This window comes from Vitis riparia, chromosome 7 (genome assembly GCF_004353265.1).
Source record: "Vitis riparia cultivar Riparia Gloire de Montpellier isolate 1030 chromosome 7, EGFV_Vit.rip_1.0, whole genome shotgun sequence".
NCBI lineage: Eukaryota > Viridiplantae > Streptophyta > Magnoliopsida > Vitales > Vitaceae > Vitis > Vitis riparia.
In genome coordinates, this window is record NC_048437.1 from 8287949 (window position 1) to 8313186 (window position 25238).

Genomic DNA, 25238 nt, shown 5'->3' on the forward strand with positions numbered 1-25238 from the left:
AGGCACAAAAAGAATGTACACAATGAAAAACATGCCAAAAAGGCCAAAAAAATGAGGCAAGGGGAACACAAAAAACAGCAACCATGCCTTACTTAGAACCTATCACTTTACTAGGTCCAAGATGGACAAGGAGAGGTCGCCTATAGACACCCTAACCTGATCCAACAAAAAGAACATGAAAGACTGTTTAATAGCTTGGTTGCCTCCCTCGATATTCTTGAAAGTTCTCCTAGTTCTCTCCCTCCATAGAATCCAGAACAAGTATAAAGGTGCAGCTTTCCAAGTCCTTCATATCTTCTTTCAGACGAAAGACCCATGCCAGCTTAAAAGACCAAACTAGTATGTGATTTGACAAAGTGAGAGAAGAGATTATTTTGAATCATTTACCGCAGTATACTGCAGTGAATCCAGCTGAATGGCAAAATGTGATTTATGCAGCCAAAGCCAAGTAGTTTGGATAAATGCTTTGCTGAATCAAGTTCACCTAAGAGAAAAATTATAGCAGAAAGGATAGGAAATATCTTGAATCTGAAGCATCCAAATTCCTCAACATGTCTAAGAGAAAAATTTTCCACAACGTATGGTGCATTGGATGAAGTCATCTAAAAATAAATGGGTACCGACATTTATAGCAGAAAATGCAAATAATTCTAACCATAGTTCACATCAAAGAAATAGAAAGCATTCTATGTTATTGATTAACAATCCATAGGATCAAGTCAAGCAACAAAACCTATATATGTGGTTTAAGCTCAATTTATACTTCGTTCTTTTAACAAAACGAAAGACTTATCAATCAGTTATGTAAAAGCCAGCATGACTAGTTTAATCAATTCTAATGTAACGTGCAGCAAAATTAATGCATGCTGGAAACAAAAGCATGGGTTCTGTTGCGACCATGCCAGACATGTTATACTCCTGTAAGGCGAGACACAATAACTGCAAAGCATGTGAGGGATACCAAGAAAAACCAATAGACATAAGAGGGCAGGGGGGAGGGATGGGTTAGTTATCATGAGTGGTTATGCATTACTAGAGTATACCTTGTTGAGGTTCTTTCTGTACTATTTTGGTTGAGCCTTAGTGGTGAAGGGAGGTTTGTTTTCTTGTATACCATGGGCCGTTTTTCTGGCAGCTCTTTCTCTTTAATTTAAGTCTTCATTTATCAAAAAGATGCATTACTAGAGCATATTTAAAAGGGGCCTGATACATGTTTTAGTTTGCTTCTTTTACGGATATCATGGTTCCTATGCTCTATGAGTTTGTTTCCCAGTTGAACAATGAGTCCAAGAATCCTGGAAAATGTTGAATCAGTTACCTGAAGTACAATTTCATTCACTTTTAACTTGATTGACTTTTTCCCTTCAGCTTTTGTAGATATGTAATGACCGTCAGCAGTTGAAAGACGGTATACTTGGACTAGCTTTGCCAGGCCAATCTGATCCCCATGAGAAGCAAACATCATAGTTGACTCTACAATTACAGAAGACTACGATCAGTATGATTTATTTTAGACTAAGATCTGCATGATGTATCTTTAATGATTAATATTAAACATGAGGGATCTTTTCCTTAAGCACCTAGTGGAGTAGAAAAGATACGATCAACTTCAGTTTCAAACATAAACTGCATTGGACCCCGAATTGAACCAACTTTAGTATCTGCTGATTGATTTTGTTCAACTGGTTCATTCTTTTCATCAATTTCTTGTGAAGCCATTCCCGGCAGAGTATACAAAGCAAGTCCAGTCTTATCATCATCAAGTATTGCAAACTGATTTTCATTAGGACCAATGAATGCTGCATCCCGACCTAACAAAGTCAAAAAAGAAAAAAGAAAATGGGTTGGAGTGATTATTTTGCTCTCACTACACAACGTTATGCACAATAGCAGAAACAAATCCTGAAGCAGACAGGATAACATTTTTGAGCAGTTGAATTGAATAGCAAAAAATAAACCTTTTTAAATAGCTAGACAGACCTTTAATTGTGCTTCCTTTACTGTTAGCTGTGTGCAAATCAGTATTCTCCCAATAAAGAACCACTTCATTTGTCACACCACTGAATTCATAAACAACAAGAAATAGGTGCTGCTTTTTACTATAAATTATGTACTTTGGATGGTATTCAACGTTTCCAGGAATCTGAAAGCAGAAAATGATAAAACCCAGTCAAATATGCTTGTAAATCTGAAGTTCACATAAACTTAATATAATGGGTGAAGTAAACCGCCTCAAAATTTTCATTAAGGAAAAATAACTATCAAATTCCAAAATTACCGAGGTGTAAAGCTTCTTGTATACAGTATCCACTCCAGAACAGAGATTATATGCCATAAGGTTAACACCATCCACATAAAAGGCCCTGACTGGATAATGAAGAACACGATTCTCTCTATTGAAGAAATTTAGCTCCAAATGAAATGGCTGCCAATGAAGTCAATCACATTAAAAACAAACTCAAGCAAAAGCACAAGCAACCCAAAGTATTAGTCATATTTAACAGAAATTAAATAGTTACCAGGCAAACAGGAATGTCCTTCAAATGATGTTTAGTATCTAAAACAGTAATGAGAGGCAACCGAGATATTGGAGCACTTTTGGCATGGCCCTCCATGAAATGCTGTAAGGATCAAGTAAGCATGGTCAATTAACACTACCTTTAAATTAGAAAAGTGAATATAGGGTTTCCCCACATAAATCAGCGTGATACTCAATGCAAGCTGAAAGTTTGTGATAAATAACCTAACACAAGCCTATAAAAAGTATTTGTATAGGCCTCTATAGCACAAACAATTCTAATCAAACTTCATCATTCAGATACCAAAAAGGTTAGTATGCACAGTTGCATCTTTAATATTTGTGCGGATAATATACAAATACTGATAAAAAGTGCAGACTTTAGTTAGGGTCTATTATTTTTAATAGAATACATTTTGGAAGATTTGCGAAATAATAGGGTCCAATTACACACACAATTCTTTCTATAATTTGTCTTGTATAGTTGAATTGTCTAGCTATATATGTGATAACTGTCTGTATAGCTGTTATTCTAGTTAAGTCCTAGAAATCAGGTCTGTACTTAGGCTAGAATTAATTTTTCCTTATTTGTCTGTTTTTTGTCAACTCTCTTGTATTTTACGTAGCCTTGTACAGATTCATAATCAATACATAGAAGAAACACTTTCTTCACTGTGTTCATATATATGAAATATATAAACAGTTTTAATATATATCAGTCAGGAATTAGGAAGATAAATGCCTTAACCATACTTCAAGTATCTCCCACAATGTCTGACCACAAAAAAAGGTCAGACAAGGTTAATTGGATTGGGGCAACCAAAGTAACAGCCCAGTAACTTTTTGCTATGCAAAATCCAAATTTGCTTTTATCCATATAATCATGTGGCATCTAAAATGGAAAGTTTCTAAATTACAAAAATTAGTACAGTTGAGTAAGAAAGCAACATACGCTGTATAGAAATGCTTTCCGTGCAATATCTGAGATTGTAAGCTGACTATGGCTGGCATAAAGAACAACTTGTCACCGATAGTATGTGATCGTAATAAATTTTCACCATTGATGAATAAAATGCATAAAATATGCCAAAAAGCAAAATTTCCAAATTATTGACAATGCATAAAGCAAAGGAATCATAAGAGAGAACTATAATTAAGGTTTATCTATAAATCCTTACATATCACAAATAGTTCATGAGCCATTGTAACAGCCTCCAAGCACCACTAATATTCTCAACACAAAACCTCACATTCCAATTATTTGTGATCAGCAACAGAAATCCATGTGACAAATTTCACATGAAATACCACTAAAAACAAGAGACTAATTTCTGAAAAAGAAATCAATGTAAAAAAATTAAAAATCTTTTTTGATATGTAAATTTTTGACCCCATTGGGACTTGAACTTGGACCCTCCCACAAATCCTCCCCATCCCTTTACCACTTGAGCCAGACCTCAAGGGCATAAAAATAAAGACTAAAAAAATTAAAGATCTTACAATGAAAGAGTAGTTTATTCTAGTAAAGAGCTTTGTTAACTTGCTCTCCTCCACCGTAACTTTTTGCTCCTTGCTGACATGGCAAGTGGTGTTTGGAGCCAGGAAAAATAATATATATATATATATATATATATATATATATACCACCCAGCAAGGTTGTAAAAATGATGGTGAAGGAGGTGGAAGGATTAGTACTGTCCTATAAATCATCACCAAAAAAGGGATGATTACGTAGTTGTATGCCCTAAAAATAACTGCAATCTGTATAGGTGAACAGTTTTTAACACCCTTATGAGGTTAAAAAAAATAAATTCCAGTCTGGCATCACAAATATAAGTACAGTTTGAGAAAAGAAAGAAAACCAACTCTAACTTGACAGTCCAAGGATTGCCAACCAACCATTTGTTAGCCCAAGGTTTGGTTAATCCCGAATTTTGAAGATATAAAACAAGGGTGAGGGTATGAATGGTTTTATTATCTGAAATTCATAGGAGTGAAAAAAAAATCATATCAACTCCATATGACACAGTTCAAATGACTCAAATCATCTTCGAAAAGCATGTCAAGCAAAATTCAAGACGAAGATTCCACCATGCAAGAGAAATGGAAATTCAGGTTAAGACCTTAATTGGTTTTATCCTTCATTAATCTTTTTGGATGTAAGCTAGTGTATGTGCATTACATGAGGATGAAAGACATTTAGAGGCTACTTTGAGCCTCAATTTTTGCATGAAAATCCTTTGAGGTTATTTAAAACTCTTGTCCTGTTTTAAACTTGAAAAATACTCGAAGAGTTAAAGTCAATTAAAGATGGATGAATATTATAAAGATGATTGAAGGCTGGTTAGGATACCCAAAGACTACCAAAAGAGCATTGCATGTGGAACAATTAAGCAGAGCAGGTCAACCATGTGGTCAACTATACGCCCTTTTTTCCCCTTACAAATAAAAAAAATGCCTTATTTTTGCCACTGCTTACCAAGTGGTCAATGTGTTACCCATGTGGTTGACTAATTGAGTGGTTTTGTGCTGTAACAGCTCTGTGCAGTACATTTAGTGTTCTAGCAGAACTCTGAGGAATTTTTTGCTAACGTATTAGTTTGACTCCCAAAAGTACATAGATACAGTCTTATTGACATCTACATCTCACCTAACACCTTAAAGTTTCATAGTTTATAATGACACAAATTAATTAGAATCTCATAAAATTTTCTTACACACCATCTCCTATAGATATTCTTAATAATAATTTCTTTTTTGATAGGTAATAAGAGAGAATATTATATAAAAAGCACCAAAGTACACAAGACATATACAATGGGCGCCAAAAAGCATAGCCAAAAAAGAGGGAACATGAAAAGCTACTCCCTCCCATCAGCTAGAACTCAAACAATCAATAAAATTAATTAATGGCATAAAACCTTAATCTATATTCAACTTAATCCACAAAAAAAGATTGCTAAGAATAGTGTTTTTCAGGCTTTGGTCAAACTTCTCATTTTCAAATGATCTTCAATTTTTTTCTTTTCATATTGTCCAAAAAATACATGGAGTGTCTCTTCACACCACCTTTCATCTTTTTTCCCACGAAGGAGTCATGCCAATCTAAGAGAATCTCTTTGACCATAGAAGAAAGCACCTAAGATATGCCAAGCAAAAAAGACAACTCCTATTATAAAACCCTTGCCTAGGCACAATGAAGAAGAATTGCTAATCAATGGATTGTTTCTCAAATTTACAAAGAAAGCATCTCTTTACCAAAGACCATCCTTTTATCTAAAGCTAATCCAAAGTTAACATCTTACCCTAATTGGCCTCTTGAGCAAACAAACTCGCCTTAGATGGAACTTGGGAATTCTAAATTATCCCCCACTAGAAAAGGAATTAAACTACTTGGTTGTAAGTTGAATATAGAGCTTTGACATGAAGAGTTCCATTCCTAGAATCCATCCATACCACCCTATCCTCCCATTCCCTATTTATTGACTTCCCTTGCAGTCTAGAAAAAAAAAAGGTTTTACGATGTCCAATTGGGAGATTCAAAGGCCTAAAGAAACAAGGACTCCAATGACCCACTTCATAAGTCTGGTCCTAGAAGTCTATCACCCATGTCTCTTTTGATATGGTTAAGGCATACAATGAGGGGAAGAAAACATACAAAGACTCCTCTCCGCACCACTTATCCTTCCAAAATTTTACCTTCTCCCATTAGCCATAAAAAAAAAGAAAAAAAAAAGGAATATTTACTATTAAAGAGGTCCCACTCTTTGATAGCTTTTCATATCCCAACCTCGTACACATCTCTCACTTCACAAAAATGTCACCCATCTTCTTCCTCCCCATATTTACTATCTATAACCTGTTTCTTGAGAGCTTCCTTTTTGGATGCATATTGTCAACTCCACTTGCAAAGAAGGGTCTTGTTAAGCAAAGACAAACCTTTAACACTCAAAACTCTCCTTTCTTTTATTTGTGCAAATAATTGACCACTTCACTAAATGTGATTTTTTTATCTAGAGTTCCCCTTCCCCATAGGAAATCCCTCTCTAACTTAAATTTGTCTTTCCTTGGGATGTTGAACAAAAACATAAAATAGATGAGCAAGTTGATTAATGTGCTCCATATTGGAGTAAACCTCACCCTTTCACCCTTTGGAGATAATATTGTCTTTTTCCACATTGCCAACATTTTCTAAAACTATTCCTCTACCTCATCACAAGCCGCCATTGATTTAAAAAGGAAACCCAAAGGTAGTGCTAAGTAGGTCATTGAAAGCCCTCCTACCCTATAACCAATCTCAAAGGCCACCTCCACATTACCCATTCTTCCAATTGGAATCAACTCGCTCTTCTTTAAATTTATTTTCAACTCAATGATGGCTTCAAACCACATAAGCAACTAACATAAATGAGTTATCTAATCTTGAAAAGCCTCAAAAAATATAATAGATCACTAACAAACGACAGATAGGACACCTCATTGCCTCTCCCCCTCACCTTAAACCTTGAAAGGTAGCCTCCTTCCTCTCTTAAGAAGGCAAATAAGGGCCTCCGTTGCTATCACAAACAAATAAACCTAGGTTTGGTTAATCTAACATGTCTAGCCTAAAAAAGGACCTTAAGTTGTTTGAAAATTATCATCCTACAAGGGCACATATATATTATCATGAAAAGAAGATGAGATCATGGATCTTAAATGGGAAAATTAAAATCTATGCAATTTTATAGTGATGCTCCCAAATAGGAAAATTAAAATTGTGCAATTTTATAGCAATGCATCTCCTAGGTGAAAAAACTTGAACCGTATAATAATTTTTTAAAAACAATCATCTCAAACTCACCCTTTCAAATGATGTTCTTGCAATTGCGCCTGAAGTTGATGGTCAGCTAAAATTCCAGATGAACCCAAGGATGAAAGTTTTTCCTTTAAAATAGATGCTGCAAAATGCCATTACCATAGCATATCATCTAATCAAATAATTTTTTTTTTAATCAAAACATATAATCGAAGAACATGGGAGCATAGCTAATGGAAAAAAGATGTACAATGAAGATATTCATAAGGGTACTGTAATGGCAGAAAAACATCATTAAAAGACAGAAAGTTTCTTCCTTTTAATCAAGATTTCTCATCAAAGAATAAGCATGGTAAGACTATAACAGCTTATAGGAAAAATCCACAACACTGTCTATAATAGAGGCATTTGAACATAAGAAAGAAAGCGAATTGAAATCTCAATTTGTGTGCATAGAAAGGATTTCAAATAATTTGGCTACACTCTTTTCAAGCTTTCAAATCCTCCCAGTGAGGGAGGAATTTGGAAGGGTTCAGGTTTACTAGCTCTTTGCAAATAGCTTCTTGTTTCCTCTCTTTTTTCATCATCATCCTCACAATTATTGTATCTCTTTGGTCTATCTTCCTTGCACTAGATTTTTAAAATTTTTTACCAATTTAAAATCTCTAGAAAATCCAAATGAGTTTGATTAACATTTTTTCCCAATTACAGTAAATTTTGGTTTGGTAAAAACGTCAAAGCCCATATGGATTTGTAAATATCTTTTTGTCTAAAACACTCTTATTCTGATTCAAAAAGGAAAAAAGAAAGTCCTTCCATGAAAATATATTATATTTTTAATTTTCTTATATGTCCTACACTTATTTTAAGTTATAGGTTGTTCTACTTCTCAAGATAAATCACTCATCTAGTATTTACAAAAATCTATTGTTTTTTTTTTATGAATAGTATTTACAAAAAGCTATTGTTCTCTTCATTTTACCAATGGATGATGAATAAATTAACACATTAAATTCAATGTTTATAATTCAAGTAGGATTATTGTGGTAAGAGAATAATTTTTTTTCCCCATTTCCCGCACAAACCCAAATAAAGGAAACGAAACACTTCATTTGAACTTTCCTTAATACCAAACATGATAAGGGAAATGAATCTCAATTTCTTGCATTTCATTTCCTTCAAGGGTGTGGTTTCAAACATAATGTAAGGAAAGAAATGGCTACAATAAAAAAAGAAAGTGTAAATAATGGTTTCAAGCAGGTTCAAAACTACTGCTTCTTAGGTCATGTTGAAGGTTAACCTGAACCCCACACCAATGTCACCTCAATTCAAGGTTTTCAACCCAAGCTCACTTAGGTTACATTCAGTTGGGTTGATCAGGTAAGGTAAATAACTAAATCATTTTTCCCCTTTTCCTGATGGGCAAATAAAAGAAATGTATTAACAAAAAGCCTAGCAAAGGAAAGGGAGCACAACCTAAGTGCAAAGGACATATATGCCTACAAAAGAATAAAAATAAGATAAAAAGTACAAAGGATGTATACGAATGGCATCATAGGTTGACAAAATAAACAAAACATGCAAAACATATCATATCTTTCTCCAAAACAATCAATAAAATCTAATAGGAGCAACAAGCAAAATCTAAGGAAACGTAAGACCAAAAATGGGTGGATCATCTTTTTGAGTTGCCTAGTAGCATTGGCATTATGAATGGGTTGTTAAGACTATTGAGGTCGATTGGGTTCCACCAAAGAATGTGGTCAGGATGTTGATCATTTCTTTTAAGGGTTCTGTAGGACTTCTTAGAGGTAAGTTAGTGTGGTATCTTACTATCCTCGCATTAATTTGTATTGATGGGAGAGGGAATGCCAAAATATACAAGGATAGATAAAGATCTTTGGAGGTAGAGTGGGATTTGTTTTATTTCTCCTGTTCTCTCCAGGCCTCAGCACATGTAGCATTACTAAGCACCCTTTTGAAAATTAGATTGCTAGATTGGAGGCTAATATGCAGATCTACTCAGTTGGATGAGAAGACACTCTCTATATAGATTCTATCTTTAGTGGATTATGTCAAATTAATGCTAACAGATGCATTTTTAGTAGCCCAAGAGAACCAAAGGTTGGAGGAACACTCACATATCAATGTGATACACTAGTGAGAGCATTCTACAGACATGGGGTGAAAATAAATCTCAGCCTTTTTGAGATAAGGTTGAGATTCTAGCCTTGTTGTAAGGCCTGAAGCTAGCTAAAACTACGGATCTATCAAATCTTCTAGTAAAGGACATTTCACGAAGTCCTATCTTGGGTGACTTAAAGGAAAGAGACTTGTTAAAGTTTGATGGCTGGTTGGGCCAAACTTTTGATATTGCGTCAGAGTTTAGTGTTTCTTTTGTTAAGTTCCTTGCTTGGATCACATGGTCGATACATTAGTAAAGTATGGAACCAAGCATTGGATTCTTTTGTAGGGGATTTTCTTCCTTCCTAGGTCGTATCCAATTAGTTTTCAGATTAACCTAGTAACTACTTTGAGTTGTGCAGTTGCTTTTGCTTTCTATATTAGTGCAATTTTTCTGCTTTTGATTAATTTGTGTAGTCAATGTTAGTAAGGAAGGAATTCTGATACAACACCATAAAAATTCCAATATTATAAAGTTCTCTATTTGCTGTACAATGTGATGAGAGATTTGAAAAATTAAGAGAAAGAAAAAAAGGAATAGATAAATAAATAATCCTAGGTGATCATACCAAGGTTCCCAAACAATCACACCTTTAAGAAGCTATATAACTATTAATTCTCAATAAATTACATTGATTAAAATTGAAAGACTACTCAAGTTTATATAGGATTGTGAAACTCCTTTTTTTTCTTGATAGGTAAATACGAATTGTATTAAAATGAAGAATGTATACACATTATATACAAAATAAAGAAAAGACCGAAAAAGAAGCGTGAAAACACAAAAACCCACTACCGCACCTTACAAAGAGTCTACCCAATCCACAAAATCTAATAGCAACAAAGAACCATCCCCAATATATAATCTAACCCAATCCCAAAGAAGATATAAGAAAGAATTTATAATTGTTTGGTCCATGCTTTCACAGTTTTCAAAAGCTCCTCTATTCCTCTCCTGCCATAATGTCCAAAACAAACACAATAGAGCAACCCTCCAAGCTTTTTTCCACTTTCTACCAACAAAGGACCTGTGCTAGCTCAAGAGAACCTCTCTAACTAAAGAGTGCATTACCCATTGGATATTGAAAAGTGCAAAAATCAATTGCCACAAAAGGCGAGCTTTCAAATAATGAATGAGAATATGGTCCCTTGTTTCTTCTTCTTCCTTACACAAGTAACATCTATTAGGAATCCTCCAACCCCTTCTTTTGAGATGATTTAGAGTCAAAATCCTGACCTAAGTTGCTTCGTAAGCAAAAAAGCTAATTCTCAAAAGCACATAAGAATTCCAAACTATGTCATAAGGGAACGACTCACTCTCTTACTTGCCAAAGAGAGTTGAAGAACTTAATAAAAAAAGCATCATCCTTTGTAGGCAACCATTCCATAACGTCGTCAATCTCCAGAGAGATGGGGTGTGCAAACTACTTCCCAAAGAAAGCTTATACTCCTCTAGTTCCCCATCATGTAACTGCCTAGTAAACTTAGGACTCCAGCCACCATCCTCCTAAAGGTCACTCACCCCAGCATCTTTTGAGGTAGCTATGGAATATAGCTCTGGAAACAACTTCCTCAAGGACGTATCCCCATACTACTTGTCCTTCTAGAACTTCACCATGTTCCCATACCCAACCTTAAACCCAGTTCTAATCTTGAAAATCTCTCAGCTACCTCTGATTGCCTTCTACACCCCACATCATACCCTTCTCTCACTTTTTAGTTCAACACCCCCTTTCAACTTGCCCATACTTTTCTTCATTTCTTTCCAACAAAGGAGTGACCCCACCCTAGCAGAGTCTCTTTTATAGAGGAAATCAACACCTAAGAAACATAAAAAAGGGACAACAAAAGCTGCCACAAAATCCTCACTTTGTTACAATGTAGCAAAATGCGGTCAATTGACTCTCTAACCTTCATTCCAACATCACTAAGGAACCTACCTTAGGCAAACTATCTTGATATATTCAGGGAAATTATTTACCACTCCCAACCGTTTATTGCTTTCACAACTTGTTATTTTACATTTTTTATATACATACATATATACATACATACATACATACATACATACATATATATATATGTGTGTGTGTGTGTGTGTGTTGTTGTTTTACATATATATATATAATTGAACATCTTTTAAGAGGGTGTTTACAAATTATATATATAACGATAGGGTTATGGTACAAATTATTTAGATTGGCCAAGATGGATTAGGTTCCCCTGAGGAATATTCCTATATAAACTTAAGTAGTCTTTCAATTTTAAACGTTTCAAGATGACATGATAACCATTTCATATAAGGTATTAGGAAGCTCTATGAGAGATCTAGTATTGTTGCAAACTTCTTGTATTGCTTTAATTTGGATTGTGTGGTGGGAAAGAAATGTTAGGATTTTTTAAAGCAAGGCAAGAACTTTAAAGGTTCTTTGGCATACCATTCATTCCCTTGCTTCTTTTTAGACCTCTTGCACCATAACTTTTAAGGGCATCCCCCTTAATGTGGTTCAACTTGATTGGTTAGCAGTGTGTAGTTCCAAGGGTATGGATTAGTAAGGAGAGATTGCTTTTTGTATTATGATTTTTTATATTCCTTATGTTTGGCTTTGGTTTGTGGGAGGATTCCTTATCCTTCTATTATACTTCTTAATTCCTAATTCAATATATCACATTGTTGTTTCTCATAAAAATAAATAAATAAAGTACTAAAAAAACGGTACTTGATAAAGAAATGAGTATTCAAGATGATAAGATCTATTCAAGAAAATGAAGAAAAGTAAAATTTTGTAGATTTTTTGTTTCTTTAGGTTCATAAGCAATAATGTTTGAGTCTTATTTTGAATTTATAAAGTCTCCAGGAGATTTGTTATTATAAAAAGTTTCTATACGCTAAATGTTTCCAATTTCTAAAACTTTAATTCTTGAAACGTTTGTATTTTAATAAAAAGTATTTATTTTCCTAAAATATTTCTACTGTTAAAAAGCTTCTATTTCCTAAAAAGTTTTAATTTTAAAAAATATTTTATAAAGATTTTTGTTCTTTAAAAGTTTCTAGTTTTCAAAAAACTTTCGTACTTTTCGAAATCAATGATATTTGTCCTTTAAAAGTTTCTATTTTTTCTAAAAACTTTTTATATTTTTCAAATATCTTCAATTTCTAAAGTTTTCTATTATTTTAAAACTTCTAGGCTTTAAAAAAGTTTTTATATCTTAAAATTTCTATTTTGTTTGAAGTAGAAGATTTAATAGTTCGAAGAAAAAAAATTAGGAGTACTAATAAGTTACCACATAGATTAGGTTTGTTTTTCTATATTTTGTTAAGTCTTTTGGGTTTTCTAAAACCTATAAATAAGGCTACTTGATGTAACCAAGAGATCAATGAATAAATGAATAAGATGATTTTTTTGGCATACTTTAGGTGAGGCTTTAATGAGATTCTAAGATTTTTCTATCTTTTCCTTCTTTATTTTCTCTTTCTTGTTCTCATTAGTATTTTCTTTTCCCCTTGCATTTTTTATTTTTTTTGATAGACAACAAGAACATGCATTAAAGAGCGCCAAAAAAGGAAGGGGTGTGCCCTACGCATACAGGTTGTATACACGAAAACAACCAACACACACCTCAAACAAAAAAGTCCTCACAAACAAACAAAGCAAAATTAACCACAAAAAAAAAAAAAAAAAAAAGGTTTCTAGGAAAATCAACATAGAGGGGAAATCCAACTCCAAATAACCCCTAGTCCACTCAAATAGAGTCTAAAAGAAGAAATCCTTTAAACCTTGGTCGGAGAGTTCTTCATCTTTGAAGATTCTTCAATTACACTCTTTCCAAACACACCAAAATAAGAAAATGGGAGCCAAGCACCAAACTGCTCTATTCTTCTTTTGAAACCCCTTAACTTTCCATTGAAAGAGGAGATTTCTCACTAAATCTGGAAAAACCCAAGCCACCCCAAAGAGGGCTAATAAAAAGATCCAAAGCTCTCTTGTCTTGGTGCAATGAATCAAAATGTGATCGGCCGATTCTTCACTCTCTTTACAAAAATTACATCTATTGACCATTTGTCATCTCCTCTTTATTAAGGTGTCTACAGTTAAGATCTTCCCCCAAACAGCTTCTCAAGAAAAAAAATGTTTGTAATTAAGCTTACACAATAGAAACATTCTGATTCAATTCAAATTAGGGTTCCCCATCATGTTTGTAATTGCTATAGGATGAGCCTTAACTTTTGCTCCATATTTTCCTATATCCGTTCATTCTTTGTATTTAAGCACCATAATGATCTCATAAAGAATGGATGTGGCAAAAGAATAGTGGGTGGTAGAACTACCATTACTAGTGTCAAATGTTACAGGTAAGAAAAACTACTTCGAAAAATTTTGTATGCTTTCCAACAAAACATATGCACATTTTTGCACATAAATATGGTCATGTCATCAAACATAGGTAAAATATTAACATATGCATGTCTCAGGTTGACGTACCTAAGGCCTCAACCAACCTTAGGTTGGATTAAATTTCTCAACCGTAGTGTAACTGTTTTGGGTTGGGTTCAATCCAAAGAAGTTGAGGCTTAGTTTCAACTGCACAAGAAATTTTGGAAACAAACATATTCAGATATGAATAAACAATCACCTGATGATCCCCTTGCACCTTGCAGAACAGCAAAAAGTTGTTTCCTTCCTTCCCTTGTGTATGCAGCTCTATTTTTCAAATTATCTCCGCCAGTCATATTCTGGTAGACAGAGAACATCACTTACTCTTCAGATTGTAACTAATAAACCAGATATGAATGACATAAATGGCTTCACTTAACTGCAAACAGTAACACTGCTAAATTCAATTTTGAATGAACTTCTATAGTTCTAATTCGTGGCAAGGGATAAACTGCCTCTCCACCTTGCTGAGATAAAATGCGAGGGATGTCTATTGATTCAATTGCTGCAGAATGAAACATGAGAAATATGTGAACCACAGTTGTTTTCACAAAGTGAAATTCAGCATATGTACCTAGAAATTTCACCACATAGGAATCATTCTTTTGATAGCAAAGGCAGAAAGAGTCAAGCAAATCAGCTAACCAGCAGGCTCAAAGAAATTTGCTTGCATAGGAGGTCTATTTGGATTAAGCATCACTCGTGTTTTCCACACTTGAAGAGTTCCATCCTTGGAAAGAGTGACAAGTAACCGCAGCACTGGGAGCCAAGCAACTGATGTTATTGGTTGAGAGCCAACTTGTGTACTGAAAGCAATTAGAAATGAACCATTAGAATGTCAATTCCTAAAAACAATGATGATTACACTGATAAACATGGAATTAAAATATTTTTGTAGAAAAATCACAACTTTCTAGAAAACCAATAATTTCATGCATGAAATTGTAAAGCAAGTGCAATGAATTTAGAAGCTGTGTTAGATATTATACAGCTCTATACCTAAAAACATCTTAAACCTGCAAGAAGATAAGACCTACCCATCCAAGAATACCCATTAAAAAAACCCAGCTCATCCATCACAATAATCAATCTGAGCTCCCACATTCAGTGGATAAATTTCAGAAACCAGCTGTCATATATCACTTAAAATCATGGCCTCATAGTACATTACTACAAGCATAAGAGAAAGAGCAGTGCAAATTTGCAAGATAGTCATCAAAAATAGTTAATGTCATTAGTCAATCATGCATGTCAGAAATCTAAGGAAATATTAAGTGCAAATCCTACAAAAGTCAAGCAAAATATATATGACATAAGTAGGCACTTGAGTCCTGGCTTAGGTGGGAAATGGTTGGAGTAGCGATAGGCAAGGTTGCAGGTTCAATTCCATATGCCCAAAAAAAGATAAAATATGCATGTAGCAATCTTTCTGTTGACGTCTAGAAATCAGCCTTGAATAGGTTGGCAAGAAAATTTTAGGTTATACGTACAGCATTCTTTTGCATAAAGACTGATAGCTCATACATATCAAGATCCTCTTCCTGGTAACCCTTGTGTGGAGGCTTTTACTCAAGAGGGTGCTTTTTATGTCCAGTGAATACCACATACTCCATTGTTTATCAATGATTAATGAATAAAGAATATAATGCTTCCAGAGGCCAGAAGTGGATTGGATTCAGTTGCAACCAGCAATGTGACTGTGGGATTAAATAAAATCTTAAAAGTGAATCTTCTAATTAAAGAAATGGTATACCAAATGAAGCAGCCTACGTAGGACAAACTATCTTATGATTCGTTTTGAATTAGGAAGAGTGTTTTAAGATCTTGTATGGGTATTCAGAGTAATGTGGTTTTTAGGTGTTATACAACTAAAGCCAATTGGAATTTAAATGTGAAAATTCTTCAAGTTTGGTGATTTAATTAGTTTCCAAGATAAGATTACTAGAAAAGATAGTCTCCTTTGGTGAGTGTCAAATGTACACACAGATCGTCTCCTCTGGTGAGCGTCAAATGTATACATAGATAGTCTCCTTTGGCGAGCGTCAAATGTATACACCATGTATACGTTGCTGCACCATGGACCCCAAAATAATAATAATACTAGGAAGATAGTCTCCTTTGGTGAGTATCAAATGTATACACCATGTATATGTTGCTGCACCATGGACCCCAAAATAACAATAAAAATAAAAATAATAACAATCATCATCATAATGAGCACCAAGGTAATAGTTCCAAGCACCAAGGTAATAGGACCGAGCACCAAGGTAATGGGGCCAATGCCAAATGGCACAATTGTAAGGTAACGGGACCAAGCCATTGGGCATTTGCCATAATTGAAATGGGGTAGTTACAAGATGACACAAGCTTATCCATTTATACAATCTTTTATTTTCACTTTCTTCTCCTATTTCACATTTTTACGCATTTCTCTAATAATACTTCTTTTTGGAAATGCAAAACCGGGAACCAATTGATAGACATCCTATCAGCCTCTTATTTTACCATTCTAATTAATACCAAACATTTGGATTTTAAGAATATTATAACAATTATTATAGAAATGACCAGAAAACTTTGAGATCACATGTTTTTACAACTAAAGAAAAGATAACCATAAAGAGCTTACATTCCTATCATAGTGGGTCTTTCAGTTGATACATCCCATGCAAGTAGCGTACCCCGTCTATCACCAACAAAAATCCACTCCAAAGTTGGATGAAAAGCAAAGGCACCAGCACCAATGAGCTTAATGGTATTATCAACTGGAACAAGGAGAAAAGAAGGAGAAATTTTATGTTAAAAGGGGATTAAAACTGTCAAATATTCAACAAAAAAGACAGTGTTACACCCATCTCACGTTGTAGTGTATAATGAACAGCATATGTTTGAATGTTGTAAGCTCGAATCCAACCATCTGCATAAGCTACATACTGAAAAATGAAAGGCAAAAAGTTGCTAAACGTATCCATCAGCGCAAGAATCAAAAGGTTTGCACACTTAAGATGCCATGCATATGCGGTGCTAAATAGAACAATCTCAACCAAATTAAACATGTTACCAGGACAGGAAGGCGGGGGTGGCAAGCAAGATTGACAACAGGTTTCTTCAGATCTGTCTTTATTTTTGTTGGTGCTCTCCCCCCTTCAACAGTTCCAACAACTTCAAGCAGTGAAACAATTCAAGAATTAGAAGCACTACTAGGCACAAAAACATAAAGAACACAGGTACTTGATACAACAGAAACTTCAAAATTTAACAACCATAACTGCAAAACTATTCAGTGAATGATAACTATAGAAAGTAACATCAAACCTGTTACACTCATCCTTCGGTGGAAACCAAAGAACACAACAGGTTGGAGAGGTGTCAAAGCAAGATGAACTTCTGTATCAGGAGAAATTTGTTCCATCCTCTTTTCAGGTGAATGCAGCACAAATGTTTGCTCAGTGTCAAAATCACAGGACCGAATTGTACAGTCCTGAAAATGGAAAACAAAATACATTAAAATAAACATAAAAAATTGACCTGCATAAGGAGGAAATGTTAAGCTGTAAATAGAATAGGAGAATTATTTTCCTATCATGTTAGTTTCCTATTTCTATAAATAGATAGTTTTATGATTTAGGAATAAGTTAGTTTCATATTATGTCTCTTGTTTCCTATTTCTTCTCTTGTAATCTCCTATATCAACTATGTGTATAGTCAATCTAATATACAGAACTTATTATTTTTCATCCCATATTTCATGTCATGGTATCAGAGCTGTAGGTTTTTAAGACCTGGGCATCATTCTGGCCTTCATCGCCATTTTTCTTTTACCAGCCTTCCTTGCTGTTGGTTTTTTTGTTTCGCGATCTGCCTTAATTCCCAAGAGATCAGGTTTTTTTCGTGGAAGATGTCGGAGGTTGTAGAGACGACTACTACAGCATAATCGGAGGAGATTGTTCGATCTCAACAACCCGGGGAATTGCAAAACATTCAGACTGCATATGGTTGGATGGAAAAAATTACCTTAAATGGTCTCAACTTGTTCGCACTGTGCTGAAAGGGAAAGGGAAGATCAGCCATCTTATGGGTACAGGGCCGAAACCAAGAGATCCCCGTTTTGAAGCATGGGATGAAGAAGATTCTATGATTATGGCGTGGCTGTGGAATTCTATGACTCCTGAGATTAGCGACACATGTATGTTCTTGGCTACGGCTAAGGATATTTGGAATGCAATCCAACAGACGTATTCAAAAGCTAGAGATGCGGCTCAAGTATATGAGGTTAAGGTGAAGACGATTGCTGCAAAACAGGGAAGTAAAATGGTTACTGAATATGCCAATCAATTGAAAGCTTTGTGGCAAGAACTTGATCATTATAGGGTGATAAAAACCAAATGTCCTGAGGATGTCGTTGTTCTAAAGGATTTCATTGAACAAGATAGAGTCTATGATTTTCTTCTTGGGTTTAACCCAGAATTTGATCAAGTGAGAATCCAGATTCTTGGCAAGCAGGAGGTTCCATGCTTTAATGAGGTGGTGGCATTGATTTGAGGCGAGGAAAGCCGAAGGAGTGTTATGCTTGAACCACAAACCTTCGATGGATTAGCCCTAGTTGCAAAAACAGAATATTCAGAGCAAGGAAAGAATGATCTGCCTAAACACTTAGGTAGAGACAATCGGTGGAAGGAGAACAAGGACAATCTCTGGTGCACCTATTGCAAGACACCAAGGCACACAAAAGAGAAGTGTTGGAAGTTGAATGGTAAACCACCAAGTCGTGAATGGGGAAACCGTGGAGAGCAGCAAAGGCCTCAAGCACACATGGCAAAGCAGCCCAAAATTGAGGAAAATTCAGCAACAGGCGGGTTCAATAGTGAAGAAATGGAGAAGCTGAGAAACTTGTTGGGATTCCTTGACAAACCTACTGGAACTTGTTCTTTGGCTCTTTCAGGTACACATTCATTCTCTTTTTACATAAATGCCTCACACAGGATTTATGATGACTCTTGGATTATAGACTCCGGTGCCACAGACCATATGACCTCCAAATCTCAACTTTTTCATACCTATACCCCAAGCCCAAGTAACAAGAAAATTGCAGTGGCCAATGGCTCTTTAGCTACCGTTGCAGGTTTCGGAGACATATACATCACACCTACCCTTATTCTTAAAAATGTCCTCCATGTACCAAAATTGTCGGCCAACCTTGTTTCCATTCAAAAGCTTACCCATGATTTTAAATGTTATGCTATTTTTTTCCCTTCTTATTGTGTCTTTCAGGAACAAGGCTTGGGGAGGAGGATTGGACTTGCAAAGGAAAGGAGTAGTCTTTACCACCTTGAATCATCTCAGAAAACTAGTAATAATTTTTTTTTTTTTTTTTGATAAGTAGAAGGATATGCATTAAAAGAGAGGCGAAACGCCACAAAGCATACAGGGAGTATACAAGGCGGCTAGGGCCTCAAAAAACAAAGACAAAAAGAATCACCTCCCCTTAAGTGGATGCTACCCACTCCAGGAAACCTATAAAGGAGAAAGCCTCCTCACCTAAATACAATTTGACCCAACTCCACAAATTACAGAGAAAAAAATTCTTTAACTTCTGAATATTCAACACACCCCCCTTAAAGGCTAATCTATTCCTCTCCATCCAAACCGTCCAAAAAATACACAACGAAATGGAGTCCCAAATCTTTTTCCTTTTCTTCCCCACAAACGAGCCCCTCCAGCTAATTAAGACCTCCTTTACAGATTCTGGAAAGACCCATTTGACATCTACTAGCCCAAGGACAATATCCCACAAAGCTCTAACCACTGTACAATGTATAAGGATATGATTTACATTTTCTTCTTCACACCCACACAAAAAACAACAATTCGGAAGTTGCACCCCTCTTCTTTGAAGTCTATCCAAAGTAAACACCTTCCCCCACGCCGCCTCCCATGCAAAGAAGATGACTTTAGTTAGCACCCTAGCCACCCAAATACTTCTTGAAGGAAATCCTGTATTATTAGAATTGGTCAACAAACTATAAGCTTCCTTGACCCTGAACTGACCATTTCTTCCTTGCCTCCAAAAGACTGAATCTTCCTCCAAAGAAGGCCTATGACCCCTCAGCATATGGAGTAAATCCCCAACCATATCTAGCTCCCAATCATTAAAGTCCCTAAAAAAATTTAGATTCCAACCTCCTTGACCAGAATTTTGGTCCCACATTTCCTCAATCATTGAGCTCCTTTGGACAGCCATGCTGAAGAGGTGGGGAAAACAATGGGACAGTGCTGTATCAATACACCAATTATCTGTCCAAAATCTGATCTTGTTGCCCTCCCCAACTCGGAATATCATGTTATCTCAGCACCAATCTGATTCTTTCCAAATCTCCTTCCAACCCCTACTCCAACCGCCCCATTAGCCTTCTTTGGCCTCCATCCAAGACCCTCTTACCCATACTTCACCTTAATCACTTGTTTCCAAAGATTATCTTTGTCACAAGCATACCTCCATATCCACTTGCCAAGTAAAGCTTTGTTCAACATGGCTAGCTTCCTAAGGCCTAGCCCACTCTTTTCCTTGTCTGTACAAACCACCTCCCATTTAACTAGATGAATTTTCCCCTCCATATTTCCCCCTCCCCACAGAAAGTCCCTTTGCACTTTCTCTAGCCTTCTAGCAACAATCTTGGGCATTCTGAAGATGGACATTTGATAGATTGGCATGCTACCAAAGTACTTTTTATTAAAGTGATTCTTCCCCCTTTAGAGATATATTGTCGTTTCCAAAGCGCAAGTCTCCTCCTTACTCTCTCTTCCACCCCATCCCATATATAAGGAGCTCTATTAGGAGCCCCTAGGAGAAGACCCAAGTACTGAGAGGGTAATGACCCCACCCTGCAGCCTAACTCAACAGCCAACTCTTCAATCTCCACCACCTCTCCAACTGGAATAATTTCACTCTTGGCTAAGTTAATCCTTAGTCCTGAAGCTGCTTCAAACCAGAGTAAAATCCAACTTAAGCGAGTTAGATGCTCCTTACTAGCCTCACAAAACACAATTGTGTCATCAGCAAAAAACAAATGGGAGATGTTCAAAGGGGATCTACTACCACCCTAATGTTACACCTTGATAAAAATCCCCCCTCCACGGCTCTTCTAATTAGAACATCTAGCACTTCCATTCCCATAACAAAGAGATAAGGAGATAGGGATCTCCTTGTCTAAGGCCCTTAGTGCTAGGGAAAAAGCCAGTTGGCACCCCATTAACCAACACTGAGAATTTGACTGAGGATAAGCAACTCCACATCCACCCTAACCACTTAGGCCCAAATCCCATCTTTTGCAGAACCTTCATCAAAAACTTCCAATTGATGCTGTCATAAGCTTTTTTTATGTCCAATTTGCAAATAAGGCCTTTTTCTTTTCGTTTCTGCCACGAGTCTATCACTTCATTTGCAACTAAGGAAGCGTCAAGAATTTGTCTTCCCCTCACAAAGGCATTCTGAGAAGTGGAAACCACCTTTCCAACCACTTTCTTCAGTCTGTTAGCTAACACTTTAGCCAATAGCTTGTAAAGCCCCCCTAGAAGACTAATAGGTCTAAAATCTCCAAGGTCCTCTGCCCCACTTTTCTTGGGAATCAAAACCAGAAAAGTATTGTTGAGGCTCTTGAGGAAGGAGCTATGGTCATGGAAATCCTTGAACATTTTTAGGATCTTCTCTTTAACAAAATCCCAACAACTTTGCCAAAAAGCCATAGTGAAGTCATCCGGACCAGGGGCTTTATCCCCATTCATCTCCATCAAAGCCGCATGAATTTCATCCTCTGTAAGAAACCTCTCCAGATTCTCAGCTTCTTGTTGGCTAATTTGATCAAACTGAAGCCTCCCAATGTCCGCCTTCCACCCCGTATCTTCTGATAGCAGCTGATAAAACGCATTAGCAATTCCTTCCCTAATCTTCTACTCCTCTGATAGCCATTCCCTATTGATCTTAATTTTGTCCAAGGAATTGTTTCTACAGTGGGCGCTTTCCATAAATCATTTGTCGTTGTCTTTTCTCAATTCCTCAAATAAAGATACCATTTGGTTGTATCACCTACGTCTAGGTCATCCATCTTTTAGGGTTTTAAAGGTCATGTTTCCTCATTTGTTCCAAGGATTAGATATTTCTGAATTTCATTGCGAAACTTGTGAATTGGCAAAACATACTTGTGTATCTTTTCCTATTAGCAATAAAAGAAGTTCTCATCCTTTTCATTTGATTCATGATGACATATGGGGTCCTTCGACTATACCTAATGCTTCTGGGGCTCGTTGGTTTGTATCCTTAATTGATGACTGCACTTGGGTTACATGGATCTCTCTTCTTAAACAAAAATCTGATGTTAGCATTGTTATACCTAATTTCCACTCAATGGTTCAAAACCAATTTAGGGTTAAAATAAAAAGCTTTAGGACAGACAATGCTAGAGATTACTTCAACCAAATTTTTTCACCCTATTTTCAATCACAGGGCATTCTCTATGACTCATCATGTGTTAACACACCCCAACAAAATGGGGTAACCAAGAGGAAAAATTGGCATTTTCTCAACACAACTTGAGCCTTACTCTTTCAAGGGAATGTTCCTAAGTCCTATTGGGGGGAAACTGTTATTACTGTCACATACATGATTAATAAAATTCCCTCACGAGTGTTAGACAACAAAAGCCCCGTAGAGATACTTAAGAGTTTCTATCCACACTTCAGAACCTCAAATGGGCTCACTCCCTAGGGTATTTGGGTGCACTGCATTTGTTCATGTCCACAGCCAACATAGAGACAAGCTAGACCCCCGAGCCATAAAATGTGTCTTCCTTGGTTACTCATCCACTCAAAAAGGATACAAGTGTTACAATCCCTCAACCAGAAAATTTTACATCTCTGCAAATGTCACCTTAACAGAAAATAAACCTTTTTTCCCTAAGTCCTCTATTCAGGGGGAGATTTCAACGATGGAAGATAGTCCTTGTGAGTCCTTTGAACCTCTTGACCTTCCTCATGTCTCAACCCATGGTGATGAAGAACCTGAGTCATCCGAGTCAATCACACCTAAGTCACCCAATTTTACCACTAAACATGTGTCATCCCCTGTTCCAGCCAGTGTCACTCGCAATTTTCCACAGTTTCCTAAGGTGTATTCAAGGGAAAAGGTCATTCCAGAACAAAAGCAAGTCCAAGAATCCAACTCAGACCCTGGGAATGAAATCACGGTAAAATCAAACCCACCTTTACATACACAACCTGGTGAAACTTTCACTGACTCAACAGATAACCTAGACCTATACCTTTCCATTGTTGTCAGAAAAGGCACCAGAGAATGCACTAACCGACCACTCTATCCACTATCACACTATGTGTCTCTTAAGCACCTATCACCAGCCTACAAGAATTTTATTGTGAGTCTAAACACCACTATCATCCCTAACACTGTTTCTGAGGCATTGACAAAAAAGGAATAGAAGGATGCTATGAGAGAGGAGATGAATGCATTAGAAAAGAATAAAACATGGGAGATTGTTGAAAGACCGAAAGGGAAAAACATTGTTGATTGCAAGTGGATTTTCACACTAAAATATAAGGTTGATGGATCTCTTGAGAGACATAAAGCAAGATTGGTAGCCAAAGGGTACACTCAAACTTATGGAGTTGATTATCAGGAAACTTTTGCTCCAGTTGCAAAAATGAATACTATAAAAATCCTGTTGTTACTGGCTGCCCACTACAATTGGCAACTCCTATAATATGATGTTAAGAATGCATTTCTTCATGGTGATTTAGATGAAGAGATTTACATGAGCATCCCACCAGGATTTGAGGGAAACACAGGTAACAAGGTGTGAAAGCTGAAAAAGGCCCTTTATGGGCTAAAACAATTTCCTAGGGCTTGGTTTGGGAGATTTGCAAAAGTCATGAAAGAGTCTGGGTACAAACAAAGCCAAGGTGACCACACTCTCTTCATTAAGCACTCGGCTACAGGGGGAGTAACTGCTCTTCTAATCTATGTTGACGATATCATAGTAATTGGAAATGATGAGAGAGAAAAGCATGAAGTGAAGCAGAGATTAGCAACAGAGTTTGAGATAAAGGAACTAGGGAAACTGAAGTACTTCCTCGGTATTGAGGTGGCATATTCCACACAAGGGATCTTCATCTCTCAACAAAAGTATGTGACTGATCTATTGGCAGAAACAGGGAAGATTGGGTGTAAACCAGTCTTTACCCCAATGGATCCAAACCACAAGTTGGGAGAAGCTAAAGAAGAACCAGTGGTGGATAAAAGAATGTACCAGAGGCTGGTTGGTAGGCTCATAAACCTTGCTCACACTCGGCCAAACATCGCCTACTCGGTGAGCATGATCAGTCAATTCATGCATGATCCAAGAAAACTTCATCTTCAAGCTGCTTACAGGGTGTTGCATTACTTGAAAGGCAACACCGAGAAAGGAATTTTGTTCAAGAAGAACAATACTCTTGCGCTAGAAGCATACATCAACGCTGACTATGCAGGTTCCCTAGTGAATCGAAGATCAACTACAGGGTATTGTACTTTTCTTGGAGGTAATCTGGTAACATGGAGAAGTAAAAAGCAGAATGTGGTAGCAAGGTCGTCTGCAGAATCAGAGTTTAGGGTCATGCTCAAGGGTTGTGTGAACTACTTTGACTGAAAATTATACTAGATGATTTGAGAATCAAGTGAGATGGTCCTATGAAACTCTATTGTGACAACAAGTCAGCTATCAATATTGCTCATAACCCTATACAACACGATAGGACAAAACATATTGAGATTGATAGGCATTTCATCAAAGAAAAATTGGAGGAAGGAGTAGTGTGTATGTCCTATGTTCCATCATAACATCAATTAGCTGATATCCTAACAAAAGGGCTGAACAGTTCAATGTTTCATGATCTTGTATTCTAGTTGGGAATGGAAGACATCTTTCCCTCAGCTTGAGGAGGAGTGTTAAGCTGTAAGTAGAATAGGAGAATTATTTTTCTATTATGTTAATTTCCTATTTCTGTAAATAGATAGTTTCATAATTTAGGAATAAGTTAGTTTAGGAATAAGTTAGTTTCCTATTATGTCTCTTGTTTCCTATTTCTTCTCTTGTAATCTCTTATATAAACTGTGTGTATAGTGAATCTAATATACAGAACTTATTATTTTTCATCTCATATTTCGTGTCAAGAAACAAAATTCAACAAAAATTATTACAACAAGAATTTTCAAAATAACCACATTCTGCAAAGAAACTTACTACCCATGACTTACAAT

At 36.2% G+C, this 25238-nt stretch overlaps 1 protein-coding gene across 2 annotated transcripts in view; it reads right to left on the reverse strand.

Moving 5' to 3' along the window:
* LOC117918602 overlaps positions 1 to 25238 on the reverse strand; it is a 55754-nt gene that overhangs the window by 24948 nt on the left and 5568 nt on the right. For both annotated transcript variants that reach the window (XM_034835362.1, XM_034835363.1), the window contains exons 4-17: positions 17249 to 17414; positions 16995 to 17095; positions 16794 to 16866; positions 16563 to 16698; positions 14579 to 14739; positions 14314 to 14438; positions 14133 to 14232; positions 7359 to 7455; positions 3471 to 3522; positions 2520 to 2621; positions 2279 to 2425; positions 1981 to 2143; positions 1581 to 1811; positions 1319 to 1473 (exon numbers count right to left, since the gene is read on the reverse strand). In XM_034835362.1, the coding sequence (XP_034691253.1) occupies positions 1319 to 1473; positions 1581 to 1811; positions 1981 to 2143; positions 2279 to 2425; positions 2520 to 2621; positions 3471 to 3522; positions 7359 to 7455; positions 14133 to 14232; positions 14314 to 14438; positions 14579 to 14739; positions 16563 to 16698; positions 16794 to 16866; positions 16995 to 17095; positions 17249 to 17414 (1809 nt within the window). The remainder of the gene's footprint in view (positions 1 to 1318; positions 1474 to 1580; positions 1812 to 1980; positions 2144 to 2278; positions 2426 to 2519; positions 2622 to 3470; positions 3523 to 7358; positions 7456 to 14132; positions 14233 to 14313; positions 14439 to 14578; positions 14740 to 16562; positions 16699 to 16793; positions 16867 to 16994; positions 17096 to 17248; positions 17415 to 25238) is intronic.